We start from the raw sequence: 16,249 nt of genomic DNA, 5'->3' as shown, positions 1-16,249 counted from the left end.
AGTAGTGTTTCACAAAAATAATGTTGCCTTTCATCAAGGGATTCCCATTTAAGTTCTCGAAGTATCTCCGTACGTGTGATAAATCTAACATTATGCCTCTGAATTGCTTACACATGTTCTTTTAATCTGACTTACTGGGGTTACCACACTCTCGAGCGGTAATTCAAGAATGAGCTGCATTGGTGTTGAAAATACAGTCTCCTTTACAGATCAATATTATCAAAAATTTTTCAAATAAAGTGAAGTTGCCCATTCACCTCCACAATAACCATCCTTCCATGCTCGTTCCATTTCATATCAGTTTGCATCGTTACACGTAGGTATTTAATTGATGTGAATTTGTCAAGCAGCACACTACTAATGCTGTATTCGAACATTATGGGATTGATTTTCCTACTCACCCGTATTAACTTATATTTTTCTACATTTGGATCAAGCTGCCATCAGACCAAGTAAGAATCTGGTTTTCCGTATTGTATCCTCCTGCAGTCTTTCAACAATGACACACCTACTCAAACACTACAGGCTAAACCCAGAGAGGGCAAAATATGTAACTTTCTGCTGTGCTGTCCATATATACACCTCCATTGTTGTTGTGTCAGTGGTACGTTAAGTATGCAATCCACCCACTTCGGCAAGATCCATGGTGGAAACTGTCACAGGATAATAATAGTTCCTTGGCATCTTAATCAGAAAACCACCCCAAAAACATCCAGTAAGAATAATATGTTCTGATCATCGCACAGACCTCTGTTTAAGAAGTTATGAATTTCGACTGCAGCTTCACAGTATGTTTAATCCATCTTGACATTTGTTGTGAATAACCTGCTGCAGTTCAAAAGGAACAATGATACATAATTACAATATTGTAAGAAAAAGTGGTGTATATTATTCTACATTAAGATGGTTTTAGCACAAAGAGAGGTGCACATTGCTGCCACTGAAGTTCTTGATCACTTACTCAGTGATGTAAAATGTGTGACAAACAGCAAAGTTAAGTCTGTATAAAAAGAAGAGTTTGTAAATGGGTAGCATGTAGCCGTGTTTACATGGGAATGGTGGAATATAAACGTAAGGTGCTGTGTTCCATATCATTATGATAAATAATATAAATGATCATGGAACATACAAGCGCTACGCAAAGCATGGCATAAAATCATTTGAATTGATTAAAAAGTTTTAAACATGTTCTTTTTGAATTTTTGCAACTGTTACATTTGGATATGTGTTTTCTATCCATGAAGGCCATGAAATCTCATGAATAAGAATTATAATTCATGAACTTCATCTCTCTTGCTTTCCCAGAAGCATAAAGCAACACACTGCATTATGTGTATGAACAAGTCCTTATTTGTGAATGAAATAGAGAATTCATTAAAAATGTTATTTGCTTAGCATTAAATAATTATTATTTGCTCTCGAATTTGACTTAAATGTGAATTAAATGTTCGTATACTTTTATACTTCAAGGAAGTGTGTGCCCAAATCACTAAATTTTATAAAAGAAAGGGGTGTCAGGTGGTTTCATTCTGAGAAATTGTATTAACAAATTTGTTTCAGGGCGTAATGCAAAGCGTATAGTGCTTCCACTGGAGTTGGAGCTGACATACCATGAACGACAGAGCATTACACTGAAGATAAATGAATTAGGTGGAGAAGTTATTAGTGAAGAACATATGTGCTCAGCAACTCACATTGTTGGCTCTGGTCTGTACAGTTATTCACCTACATTACTTGAAGCACTAGTAAGAGGTAAGCTACTTAGCACATAGCTAACCTAATGATCTTAATAGATTAAACCAAAGTAGTTAAACTTTTAAATTGGCTACAAGGCATAGAAGTTTATTATGCAATATTCTGTGGTTCCAGCATGACTGTTGTTGGTTTTTTTTTTTTCTTTTTTTTCCCCCCCAAAGAAATGAGCAACAGTGTATCAGTCTTAAAACAGTAACCCCTGTTTTAAAAATCTGCTTCTTCCTCTCAATACCTATTCAAAAACATACCACTTATTCATGCAATTGCAACATTTAATTTGATAAGAAACAGCAATGAGGATTTTTAATACCATTTGTAGTACTGTAATCCATATATGGGTACAGAAAGGGATAGGACATTCAAAAGTGCTGAAAGTTGTGGCCATGGACAGTAATGTGCTTGTCCACATTTTGTGTGGAAGATTTCATTGCTGTTTCCGATGTTGCCTGCTGAAGTGAGTTGCAAATAAGCAAAAAACATGCTCCACATTCTCTGAAGGTTTTGAAATATCGTGATAGCGAACATCTTCCATGCATCCCCAAAGAAAAAGTTCTGAGGGATCATGTCAGGAGACAGAGAAGGCCAATCCATTGTTCCTTCAACAACCAATGCATCTGGCTGGTTGCATTTGGTTCAGAAAACAGCATGCATGAAAGGCATTATATATTGGACTTCTGTTGTGTTAGTGCCAAAAAAGCAGTCTGGTATTGAGTCCCACTTCATCCAGAAGACAAGCAAAAATTAATCTGAAAAAGTTGGCAAATGCACTGTTACTTAGGTTACGATTGATGAAATAAGGGCCAATATTTGTAATACCATTCATTCTATGCCAGACATCTCTACACTGACTCTGATGTTCCACATGTCCGTCATCAGGGGTATTCACTGGACGTTCTTGTTGTGGTCTTCAGTCCTGAGACTGGTTTGATGCAGCTCTCCATGCTACTCTATCCTGTGCAAACTTCTTCATCTCCCAGTACCTACTGCAACCTACATCCTTCTAAATCTGCTTAGTGTATTCATCTCTTGGTCTCCCTCTACGATTTTTACCCTCCACGATGCCCTCCAATACTAAATTGGTGATCCCTTGATGCCTCAGAACATTCCTACCAACCGATCCCTTCTTCTGGTCAAGTTGTGCCACAAACTTCTCTTGTCCCCAATCCTATTCAATACTTCCTCATTAGTTATGTGATCTACCCATCTGATCTTCAGCATTCTTCTGTAGCACCACATTTTGAAAGCTTCTATTCTCTTCTTGTCCAAACTATTTACCGTCCATGTTTCACTTCCATACATGGCTACACTCCATACAAATACTTTCAGAAATGACTTCCTGACACTTAAATCTATACTCGATGTCAACAAATTTCTCTTCTTCAGAAACGCTTTCCTTGCCATTGCCAGTCTACATTTTATATCCTCTCTACTTCGACCATCATCAGTTATTTTGCTCCCCAAATAGCAAAACTCCTTTACTACTTTAAGTGTCTCATTTCCTAATCTAATACCCTCAGCATCTCCCGACTTATTTAGACTACATTCCATTATCCTCGTTTTGCTTTTGTTGATGTTTATCTTATATCCTCCCTTCAAGACACCATCCATTCGGTTCAACTGCTCTTCCAAGTCCTTTGCTGTCTCTGACAGAGTTACAATGTCATCGGCGAACCTCAAAGTTTTTATTTCTTCTCCATGGATTTTAATACCTACTCCGAATTTTTCTTTTGTTTCCTTTACTGCTTGCTCAATATACAGATTGAATAACATCGGGGAGAGGCTACAACCCTGTCTCACTCCCTTCCCAACCACTGCTTCCCTTTCATGCCCCTCGACTCTTGTAACTGCCATCTGGTTTCTGTACAAATTGTAAATAGCCTTTCGCTCCCTGTATTTTACCCCTGCCACCTTTAGAATTTGAAAGAGAGTATTCCAGTCAACATTGTCAAAGTCTACAAATGCTAGAAACGTAGGTTTGCCTTTCCTTAATCTTTCTTCTAAGATAAGTCGTAAGGTCAGTATTGCCTCACGTGTTCCAGTATTTCTACGGAATCCAAACTGATCTTCCCCGAGGCCGGCTTCTACTAGTTTTTCCATTCGTCTGTAAAGAATTCGTGTTAGTATTTTGCAGCTGTGATTTATTAAACTGATTGTCCGGTAATTTTCACATCTGTCAACACCTGCTTTCTTTGGGATTGGAATTATTATATTCTTCTTGAAGTCTGAGGGTATTTCACCTGTTTCATACATCTTGCTCACCAGATGGTAGAGTTTTGTCAGGACTGGCTCTCCCAAGGCCGTCAGTAGTTCCAATGGAATGTTGTCTACTCCTGGGGCCTTGTTTCGACTCAGGTCTTTCAGTGCTCTGTCAAACTCTTCACGTAGTATCGTATCTCCCATTTCATCTTCATCTACATCCTCTTCCATTTCCATAATATTGTCCTCAAGTACATCGCCCTTGTATAAACCCTCTATATACTCCTTCCACCTTTCTGCTTTCCCTTCTTTGCTATGCCAGACATCTCTACACTGACTCTGATGTTCCACATGTCCGTCATCAGGGGTATTCACTGGACCAGTAACACAAATTCTTTGTATTTAAGTGTCCTTTGTTTGAGAAGGAAATGAACAGTGGAGAAGTAGTTCCTGTCGGTAAGGACTTGCTCCTATGCCCACTGACAAGTAGAACACAAAATTTTCGAAATAATGCCCATGCGAATCCTGGTGTAAGTTGACATGATTAGGTGCAACTCGTGATTTGTTGACTTATCAGTTCATGGTAACAGAAGTAAGAACAGGTACCTATGACAGTATCATCTGTGCAAGTTCTACAATGATTGCATTGCCTTGGGTTGAAACTTCACATTTCTTGAAGCATTGCAAAAGCCAAGAAAACATTCATTGGAAATGTGTGTTCTCGTCAGGATATTGCTGTCTGCGAATTCCTTCGTGTGTGTAGCATTACCCCTACCTTTAATTACAATACATGAAACATTATGATGCAGTTTTTATTTGATGACTGTCTTTGGTAAACACGAGGTATCATTTTAAAGTATTACACTACTGTACTATGTGTATCTGTATTGTAAAAAAGAATAAATTGAGCTTTACTTCTGCAAGTTCCTCTTATCCTACCTTCCAAACGAGTGGCTTATTTTGTAGAGTATGTGCCTGCGAAAGGCAAAGGTCCATAGTTTGAGTCATAGTCCAGCACAGAGTTCTAATCTACCATGAACTTTCATATCAGCACATGCTCCACTGCAATGAGAAAATTTGTTCCAAGTTCCTAGATGAGAGCTGTGGTCTGGCACACAGTTTTACTCTACCAGGAATTTTCATATTGGTGCATACTCTACTGCAGTGTGAAAATTCATTATGGAATATTGCAACTTGTGTTGTGCTAACTTGGATTCTCCATAGATAAATAGCATTTCTACCATCTATAATTGATGTAAATTACACTCACAAGAACCTTTGAATGAATATGGTTGGCTGAGTGACATGTTTGCACCTGTTTAATGTCAAGTCCTGGATGTGGAGTAGTTATGTTACCTATGGTACCTGCACAGTGTGCGAATATGAGAGATGAAAAGTCAATTTGTGTTAAATTTTTTAAAATGCCATGTTTACATGATTGGTACACTGTGATACGCTTTTGAACAGGTCTTGAGGAAAGGAAGTGGATTACGAACTAAAAGCTTTAGGGCGCTATTTAGAAAAAATGTGCTGCTGTTCACATCTTCGAAATGAACAAAGCTACAAAGGCAATTATGCTGGTTATTGTCCTCTTGATAGTTAAACAACATTTGGTTGGGACCATCCAGATTTAAGTTTTGTTGAGAGGGAATGAGATGGCTAAAAGAAGTTTATTCTATTGTATTTGTTGTACAGCTGGTATTAGATGTACTTCTGTATGTCACAGCAATAATACTGAGTGGGTTTCTTATGTAGGTGAACAGCCATTATTGCAGAAATCGTACGATGAATCCCTTGAGTGTGAGGTCGCAATTTCTATCTTTAGTAAGGCTCATTTGAAAGTATTTTAAATAATGACTCGTCACGAGCATCAGGTGGGCGACAGAAAACTAGTGTCAGTGTGATCCAAATATCAGTCTTCTATGGGTTTTATGTATTTCACTTCACAAAATGGATACAGTCAACATTCAAGAAATGTTCAAAATGAATCTTTAACTTGCACCATGAACACCGAGTGAAAGCTGGCTCACCACGTTGATAACAAAGGTTTCCGCTGTCAAGATTGAAGGTGAACTACTTGGGAGTTACAAACTGTGCAGGATGTTCAGATGGGTACACACTTAAACAGTGCATATAGAATCATATTGGTGCATTGGGGCTGATAAGAACTCATGGAATGTGATGGTATGCAACCGAATACAAGATGGTCTGTCATGGAACGTAGTACCAGGTGGTATGAATTGCAGTATCACACACTTTTCAGGAGAGCACTTTGCTCTAAAGGAGTATGATTGTTATGTCCAAGCCAAGAATCGATCAAAAGAAAGCTATTTTGACCAGCTAATGGCCAAAAGCAGTGCTTATACCACAATTGTAGTTCTTCTATGCACATTTTCCCGCTGATTCTTATTGTGATGTAAATATTCTCTACTGCCTTTGCAAGAACATGCACACAAGGAAGAATCGTAGGGAGCGAAGCACCTCCAGCTTCTCGCAATACAGTAAATAACTTTCCAGTCAATTTACCATTCAGATTAATAGTCGGTATAATTTTGCAAGAATGTGCTACAGCATTGAAGTTAGTTGATCTTGATAAAACTCTTGTGGTACCTCTTAGAGGGTTCCTTTCTTATACATTTCCTCTTCAAATCCTGATTGGTTGGAACTGAAAACAAATTCCTTACTGAATGATGGGAGTAAGTTTGTGTATCTCATCTACAAATTTTCATCTTTATTCCTCATCTAGCTGTGCATTGTGAAGTTGATGCTTTGTTTGAAATTTCATTATCTTACATCTTCCAATTCTGTAGAACTGTTTGAAGTTACGCAATCATCCACTACTTCCCTGGAAATCATTATAATCTATGTTGCGTACAGTTTGTTGCGGGTAATATAGTACTTCATTATCATGCACATCCTGAAAACTGTATCAAGCATTCTTGAAATGCATAAACACCAGCATTTGTAGCAAGTGTGCCTTGTCCTCCCTTGAATATCTGTAGTTTTTCGTATGCACTATACAGTCATATTGCAGTCGACTTATTCCAAATCTGTTCATAGTCGTTTTTTTACTGTGTTACATGATCTTCCATGTATATAATTATGTTTAGACCCACTCCTTAGACACAGATTGTCCTTTACTACATTTCACTGGAGACAGAATTTGTTTCTCCGTGTCCAACAAGGACTACATGGCTCAAAACCTGTTTCAGTATCACTTTCACTTGTTAAGCACGTTTTGTAATCACTGTACTTCTCATGTACATGTCGAGCTTATACACATTCCACTAACTCATATTGCAGAAATGCTAATATTCCATTTGCCTCTTCTTTCTCACTCTGTGAAATTCCTTCAGTTATAGGTACAATGCAGTGTTGCTTTTTTTATCATTGCCAATGCTCTGCTTTGTGTTACACTACTAGCACTGTGGCAGTGTTAGTTACTTATCAGCCAAACAGTTCAACTATGCTCAGTAGTCTCATGCTGTGCTCACCATTGGATACCACCAGTCCCACCCTCTGTTGCCATCAGGAGACAGTATTGTGCTTGCATGCTAGACAATATGTGGGGTGTCGAATGCCATAAACATCACTGGCCTTTTGCGACATAGCACACAGGGGATTCCTTGTTAGAGGAAAAGTAAGAACATGTGTTTTTTTTTTAATTTTTATTTTAATGTGGACTATTGCAAAACTTATATGTAGCATCACACACATTGAAATGGTTAATCATTCAATTCACCTATTGCGGAAGATCTCTTAGTGGATGGTCTCTGCATTTTAAACATAACCGGTGAGTGTGAAGCGCATGCTTGAGGCTGAAACTGGCATGAAGAATATTATGAAGAGTTTGTGTTTCAGAATGATATATTCTAAATAAATGTGCTGATTACACTTCTGTAGTTTGCTGTCCTCCTGAAAAAGCATAATGGTCAAACCAATTCCAAATTCCATCTCTCTCTCTCTCTCTCTCTCTCTCTCTCTCTCTCTCTCTCTCTCTCTCTCTCTTAATGACATCATCATTGACAGGGCATTGACCTCTTGTCATCCCTCCCTCCTTCCTTCCTTCCATCCAAATTAGTCATGTTTAAAGCGTGAGGATATTTAGGATTTTGTGTTGTTTTACATTGATTCTTAAAATATTAGAGTACTGGTAGTATTACATTTACACTCATTTATTGTATTATTCATAGAATTTCTTGGCTCCATTGCAAACATTTTGCATAATAAGTTTAATTTCCTCAGGTCTGTGGATAGTGAATATTTTCTATATAACAGATAGTTATGAACAGCTTAAGTGGCTAGATGAGCTACAGTATGAGGTGAAGCTGGAGACAGATTTCATGGGCTGTGCAGCACGCAGGAATAGGGAGTTGGCACTTGTTAGAAGAAGTCCAAACCTTTCCTCATGGAAGATTGGTCTCCTTACTGACAATTGTGATCCTGTCAGCAAAAGTGTTTTTACTAGGTGAGTGTGTTACTGGTAGCATATTTGATGCAGCTGTATTTTTCTGCATTACTGATTGAGGAATTTTCTGTGTGTATACAATTTTACATCAGTCTGTTGGCCCCCTGAATGCATAACTCAATGTGCATGCTTTTGCTGTACTTGCAAAAGACATGGTTTAGCAAATCAGAGTGGAAGTGTTTTAAGATTAATGTTCTTAGATTACTCGTTATGATAAACTCGTCCTTGAATTCTGTGTTGTTTTGAAAGAAAAAATGGTTTGTTTATTAAATAACTTTCATTGCTGTCATTCATTATTTTCATGTAGTTATTTCTTGAATGAGGTGTTTTGGAAATGTTTCCTGGCCTCTTTTTTTTTTTCCCCAGTCAGTAAGAACGGAAGGAACTCTTGTAGGATCACTTTCTTGTTTGTCTTTCTGTCTGTCTGTCAAGACTGTTTTTGTCTGGAATGGCAAGAGGTATCAACTTCCTTGTCACATACCATGGGCTATGATTGCTTGGCAGTGTGAAAAATGTAAAGTTTCTAAGTCAGTGCAGTCAAAGACATGGCCACTTAGGTCACACATTTCAATAGTCAGAAACTCGTTTATCAAAACCTATAGGGTACTTTCCGATGACCTGGAATCATGAAATTTGACAAGAAGCAAAGTTTCACAGTAAAAGAAAAGCTCCAAAAATTGCTTTGTAATTTTATCACAAAAAATACTTTTTTGTCATTTGTTCTTGTCATTTGTTATCCATCTGTAAATGTCCATCTGCTCCCCTTTTTCTTGGGACTGGTTAGAGCTACCAAGCTTAAATTTGTCACATACTAAGATCTACAGTCCCTCAGTGGTGTGAGAAATTAAAGCCTCTATGTTAATGCAAAAAAAAAGATACAGCCATGTCTCACATATCTGGATACTTGCACGCTCACTCGGCAAAATTTATAGACGGAACATTTGTTTGCGTGTCGGGCCTTGTGGCCTAGTAGTAACACTCAAGTTTTAAATCTGTCAGACTATGAATTTTCCAGTCTTCATTTTAACCTAACTTACATATCTTAATAATGTCTGGCCTTGCCAGAAACAACCTGTGGTTTGAATATCACGTTATACTGTAGCTCCCCTTTCCCTGGCTGGATAAGTTTGTAGATTAGGGCCACACAAGCCAGTGAAGTGAAGTGGTATCTAATAGAAAGACTTGCAGCAGGCCATTGAGCACCAGTAATTAATTATCTATACACATAATGAAGTTTGTACAGAACCCTCAGATCATGTATTCTACTCATACTTGTCTGTTCTTTTCCTGTTTTGTGGCATTTATGCGATGTTTTTGATGTGCAAGGTGCTGCATTATTCTGTTGCCTTTACTGTGATATATAAACTTGCACAACCTTGTAATTAATGATGAATATTTGTCCATAGTTCATGGCAGATTTGGGAAAAAAAGACATTTTCTTGTAGTCCACATTGGATGGTAATTGGAATTCATTGTTTATAGCAGAAATGGTCATTGATAAGATCCAAATGGCAGTTTGCAGATAAGAGTCTGCTGTGGTAAAGTAGTCATTCAGTATAACCAAAATAGGTGAACAATGTAAAAAGGATTCAGTCAGTTGAAAGTATGCAAATTTAGTTATGATAAATCGTAATGATATGGAATGAGCCATTTTACAGTCATGTCTCAAATTAATTTAAATGTGGCTATATGCTGAACACACAAAGTGGAGTAACTATATAACCTTAAAAACAATAAAAGCAGATGCTAGATTGAGGGCCATTGGAAGATTTCTATGGAAGTGTAACTTTGATCTATAAGAGGGATAGTTTAAGAAAACCCCACTTGACCATTCTTTGAGTGTTGTTCATCTTTTTAAAATTCTTAAGAAATAGATTCATGGAAGAAGTGGTCCATAAAATGGCAGCACATATGTCTACGATTCGTTTATTAAGCACAATCGTGAAGACATTTATGGAATTTGAGTGGTGTTCGCGCATTGTGCAGCATGGACAGGATTACTGATAAAATCCCGAGAACGTACCACACCAAATGACCAGAGAAATTTAAACATAATGGAGGCTTACAGTAAGTCTTTCTTCCATTGCACCATTTAGTAAGGTGGTTTGTGGAGTATAGGTGGGAACATTTTACAGCCATTGTTAGTAGGATATTCAGATCATTACATTGATGTGATTATGTTTTGTAAGGTAAGGATGTTGTAGGTGATGTAATATTGAGTTGTTTATGCTTTAAACATCTACTCCTGAGTAAGGCCTCATGATAATTTGAGAGGAGGCTCAGGAATGAATACAGTTTTGGAGAAAGACAATATTGGTAAAAATGTTATACAGATAATTTTGGCTGTGTCACCATCTTGCATGTAGGCCACATTTTAACCCTTTGGCAAAAGTATTTATGTTCTGTGTGCATAAAGATGTCTCTTGCCATTCTTTCAGTTGCTTATCTGCAAGCTACTAGGTGAGAGGCACATGTTAATTCATAATCATAATACGAAAAAGGTGGATTGTTACCCAGCCCATAGCGGAAGCATTGACTATGAAAAGACTGCTAAACTATTAGCTTTTGGACAAAAAAGTCCTTGAGAAGCAGAAAACACACAGACACTCTCACAGAAGCACGACTCGCACTGGTTACTGTCTACAGCTCTTGGGGCCCCACTAGCCTCCCCCCCCCCTCTCTCTCTCCCCCTCTCTCTCTCCCCCTCCCTCTCTCCCCTGAAAGACTTTTTTTTCTGAAAGCTGATAGTTTAGCAGTCTTTTTCATTGGGCCTCTTTGAGACTCGATGCCACCTTCTATGTGCAGAGTAGTACTCCATCCTTTCCATGTTGTTATTCCACTGTAGTCTTCGCATTGTTTAATTTACAACCATGTTACTTTTGTGGCTGCTCTTTGCTTAATAGTAGTAGTAGTAAAGGTATATGAATACTTACTTCCTATAACATAACTATTTAATGAACTATTTAATGCATATTAGTACATCACGTAGAATTATGGAGAATGTAAAAGAAAGTTCAGAAATTTTTAAAACATGTTTTATAGATTTTAAATTGTTTATGTGGACAACACCTAAATGATAATCCATGTCAGACCAAAATTATGAAGAATACTTTCAGTCACTGATGCAGGCACATTAGAAATGCACCTTTTAATGCCTGGAATGGTTTTGACAGAGGAAGCACATAAGCAATGTCTTTCACATGACACCATAGAAAGAAGTCCAAGGGTTGTCAGGTCCAGAGATCTACAGAAGAGTTGAAGAGGTCAGATCCCTGATGATTGCAGTGGGCTTGGCTTGGCTTCTTCTACCATCTTATCTCCACCAATCACATAGCACAGATTTTGTTTATATCTGTATGGCAGCACCTCAGTGTTGTCACAGCTCTATTGTTAATGTCAGCAGCCATGTACACTTAACAGTTAAAAGTTAGCAGCAGCAGTGACAGCTGCCCGGAATCATCTCTTGCTGACTGTAGTATAGATGGCAGAGAGCAGAACACAGTATTGTTATGTTCAATATGACCAGTCCAACAGTTCAGTAGACATTGATTTGAAAATGTGTGAACCTCCGTACCCCATTTCAAATTCACTGCACATGCACAACAATCAAAAGTTTGAACTGTTTTTCATTCTGTATAATTCTTATCAGTGTATTCCTTTAGGTTAAATGGTTATGGTTGTTTGAAATTGGTATAGTCATTTGGAACTGCCCTGTATTTCTCTCTTCGTTGAGGGAGTCTTAAGACGAAAAAAAATCAACTTATATTAATTTCATCTCTGGTGTATAATTTACAACAGTTTATTTACAGATTGCTGGAGGCTGGTGGAGCAAAATACTTCCATATATCCAGAAGGACAGATATTTTCACCCTGGTATATGAAGTAGATTGGGTTCTTGTATGCGGACGTAGTGTAAACTGTGAGGAGATGGTCAACTGTCTTTCACAGCAAGGGATTCTTTGCATACGCCTTGGTTTTCTTATAGACACATTATTGATGGTAAGATTTTATCCATACCTTGTAATTGTGGTTGGCATGTTCAGTATTAAGGGTACCATTAATTAAATTTTATGCTATGATGCCAGTGAGATTTACTTTTAATAATTATAAAGATGATGATCTAATATGTTTGTTTACAATCTGTACATATTTTAAAGAAAGCCTGGGAGCATTACTTTATTCAAGGAAAATCCATGCAAACATATTTTGATAAAAAGATAATTTTTGGTTTCGTGTAATAACGCAGTTCACTCATGTTTAATACTGTTTAGACTATAAGAACATGTGAAATTGTTCTGACTTTCTTCCAAAAAAGTATTGGACAGCAAAGTGTAAAATTTTTGAGTAGATAGTGGTTATACACTTCCTGAAAATAGTAATAAAAATAATGAAATAGAAATCCATAAATTTGTCCATAAAGGATATTTTATTTGATCAAATGCAGCAGACATTGTGCAGCTGTGTTCTGCAAAACCTAGAATTTTTATGAGACATCAGAGATTAAGTTTTAAAACTAATTACTTCAGTACAAGAAGCTGAAAAATGAATTTTTGTTCTGTATATTGGGAAACAATGTTCAACAAATTTCAGTGAAACTGTACTCAACATTGGGGATAATCATGGAAAGTTGGCTACATCCCCTCCAAATAAAAGCACCAATGGCTCAACATGTGTTTACACACACACACACACACACACACACACACACACACACACACACACACACAAGCAGAGAATTTGTAAATTATTTCAGTTTTCATTGAGAGGAGCTGTTTGTGAAAAAAGGAAAAAAAGGGGTTATTTTGATATTATAATGGCTGTTCAGGGTGTTTCAAAATTCCTCTTACAGACTTGTTGAGGTTGTAGAGGGGACTTAGTACATGAAGTTTCAATAAGTAATGCATGTCTGTAAATGTATAGTTTGAATGTAATATACGTTGGAAGACTGGCTCACTTGAAAACCGATCACTTCATAGTATGCATACAGTAGAGAGAGTGAGATGTGACCTGTGTACCCTATTGGATCCCTAGCATGGGCAATGTTTTGAGCACTCGGAATGTGTTCTCTTACAAGTGACAAAGGATGTCCTCTTCAAAGTCGAGAACGTGATGCGTCAGAGGAGTACCACAGTCAATCGTCGTAGTTGGGAATGTATCAGTTTCTCACAGCCATTGTTGTAGTTGGGCAAACATGGTATGTTATGTCATCGTCATAGCAGGGACTGACAGTGGCTTCCTGTTATCAGTTTGTGTGCGCACTGTGAAAATTTTATATCCAGATGGTACATTTCAGGATGCGAGTTCCTTACAAAACTTGATTTACTAAGTCCTCTCTACAACTGCTAGAAGGCTGTAACAGTAATTGTGAAACGCCCTGTATATGTGTGTGTGCATACTGAGGATGCATTTTTGTGGGATCACATGCATTTACCTGATAAACAAGATAATTAACTACACTTGTCAAAATGCTGGATGATTTTGGGACAGTATTCGAATAAATTAATAAGTAAATAAAACCCTTCACAAATGTAGGCGTTGACAATGTTGACAGTGTTTGTTAGGAAAAAAAGTGATAAAATGTTAAGGAGCTGTGACTGGTGGGTTACATTTAAAGTTCAGTTTTCAGGCTATTAAAGTATCTAGTTGCCAATTTTGTATCTACTAGCATCATCTTGAAGGAAATTCTACTCAGTTACAGACTTCATATGGATTTTGTTTCATTCTTCTTTTGTTGATTAAATTATTTTCGAGCACTGTTAAGCATAAAATATTAGTGGTTCATTAATCGATTCATTGGTAGCTTAGTTTGTAGTGTTAGCATGATCAAATTGAAATCATAACATTGCAGGTTTGAATCTATCTAGTAGGAAAGTCCCTTAAATTTCATGTTTATTAATAAGTGGAAATGCTCGTTAACAAATAGGGAATCATAATTTCTTAAGAAAAATACCACATGAAAATGTGGGTATGGACACTAAATTAAAATTTGCTACTAAAATGAGACATAAAATAGAAACTCGTATAACATTTTGTTTTGTTTAACAAAAATGCGTTTCGCATAACTGTATCAAATTTTAATTTGTTTCCATGTGGCCAGTAATTGAAAGCAAAAATGTTATTTTTATGAAAAAATAATAATTGATGATTGTTAATTATCCATTTGCATTTATTAATAAATATAGATTTAAAAAAGGACAATACTAGAGAGATTCAGACAAGTGACATTACAATTAGTCAAATTACTTTATGAAGTGAGCTACTGACTAAGTCAAAAAACTACAAACATTTTCTATTTAACGGTGCTAGAAAATATAATTAACTTCAAAGGTTGTTTTCAGTTTTTTTGAGAACTATGTCAAACTGTTTCGGGAAACTGATGTCCGGGCACTGACATTTAAATTCTGTTATGTGTGAAAAAATTAAATAGGGCCGGTCCCTAAAGTGACCTTCTCAGATGACATTTGAAATCACGAGATTATCAAGTTTTGTAGACTGTTAATACTGTTATGTAATTCAGTCTTTTCTATTAACTCATTTGTTACAGTGTGAAAGAAGAATAACATCTGTGCACAATTTCTGTATTTCGTTGGACACACTTATCATGGGTAATTACGTTTTGATAAGTCTGTAGTCTTAGACAAACCCAATTCTCCACCCTCTACCAAACACTGTAAAAAGGCAAGTGGAAATTTATTTTCATTGTCTTTAACCTTTTGAATGTCAAGGTAACGATCTGTCGTTAACCCCCTACTGACGCTAATATTGTCAGGGTGCCGATTCGTCGGTACTCTGCTTCATCTTGTTTAGCTTACATAATCAGCAGTAGATGGAGTTGGCGTGCTGATTACAGATGCTCTTTGAATCGAGCTACGTGTAGATCGATAGCTATCGACAATTGAGCATCGTTTCGGTGAAATATTAGCGTTCAATTATTCTGCTTTTGCATCGTTTGTTTGTTGATGTCGTGATTCGTAGTACCTGTTTACATTCTGTTATTGCATTCTACGTTCTTGATTTTGCGCAGTGCTGTTATTTATCATTGTTTCTGTGTGTTTTTCTTCACGATAAGAGTTTGCAGTTTGTTTATTTTCTCCGTTTTTTGTGAAAAATGTGACCTACATCAGGCCACAACAGAGGACTTACCGCCGAAGAAATTTGTGAACTTTTAGAATGTACTAGTGATACAGAGTGTTTTAGCGAAAGTAGCAACAGTTCAGAAAGTGGCAGTGATGCACTTGACGATATTGTGAACGAAAGTGAAGACGAAATGGAAGATGTACAATACACTGAAGTACTTGCGCCTGAAACACTACAACCATTACCACATCCATTTCAAGAGCTGCCAGGACCAAAACATATACCACCAGTAGGATCTCCTGTGATAGAATATTTCAATTTATTCTTTACTACAACGTTGCTGCAGCTTATTGTAACTGAAACGAATCGCTCAGCTAAACAGTTTATAACTAAACATGCTACGTTTTCCAAACCATATAAGAAATGGAAGAATGTGACAAGTACCGAGGTAAGAGGTTTTATTGCTTGCTTACTAAATATGGGACTCAATAAAAGGCCCACAATGTTATCATACTGGAGCACAAAAACATCACAGGCATTTCCATGGTTTGGTAAAATGTTTTCTGCCCACCGATTTAGGCATCTGATGAAATTCTTTCATCTTGTGGATAGTGAGAAATGTCCAACACCAGGCCATCCTGATTATGACCCATGTATCAGGTACCAGCCATTGGTAGATCATGCTAATAATATATTTAGACATCATTACACACCTCATGGACAACTTAGTATTGATGAGAGTCTAGTTGGCAC

General features: G+C 37.1%; 1 protein-coding gene across 4 annotated transcripts in view; it reads left to right on the top strand.

The window, feature by feature from the left end:
* LOC126203420 (uncharacterized) overlaps positions 1-16,249 on the top strand; it is a 501,622-nt gene that overhangs the window by 283,518 nt on the left and 201,855 nt on the right. For 3 of the 4 annotated variants that reach the window (XM_049937727.1, XM_049937726.1, XM_049937728.1), the window contains 3 exons: positions 1,561-1,752; positions 8,197-8,419; positions 12,229-12,418. In XM_049937727.1, the coding sequence (XP_049793684.1) occupies positions 1,561-1,752; positions 8,197-8,419; positions 12,229-12,418 (605 nt within the window). Of the gene's footprint in view, positions 1-1,560; positions 1,753-8,196; positions 8,420-12,228; positions 12,419-16,249 lie in introns of those variants that run through there. The other variant, XM_049937729.1, reaches the window with a different exon arrangement.

The sequence above is a fragment of the Schistocerca nitens genome, chromosome 9, assembly GCF_023898315.1.
Source record: "Schistocerca nitens isolate TAMUIC-IGC-003100 chromosome 9, iqSchNite1.1, whole genome shotgun sequence".
Classification (NCBI taxonomy): domain Eukaryota; kingdom Metazoa; phylum Arthropoda; class Insecta; order Orthoptera; family Acrididae; genus Schistocerca; species Schistocerca nitens.
Note: the sequence above shows the minus strand (reverse complement) of the source record. Positions and strands in the feature narration are given on the sequence as shown.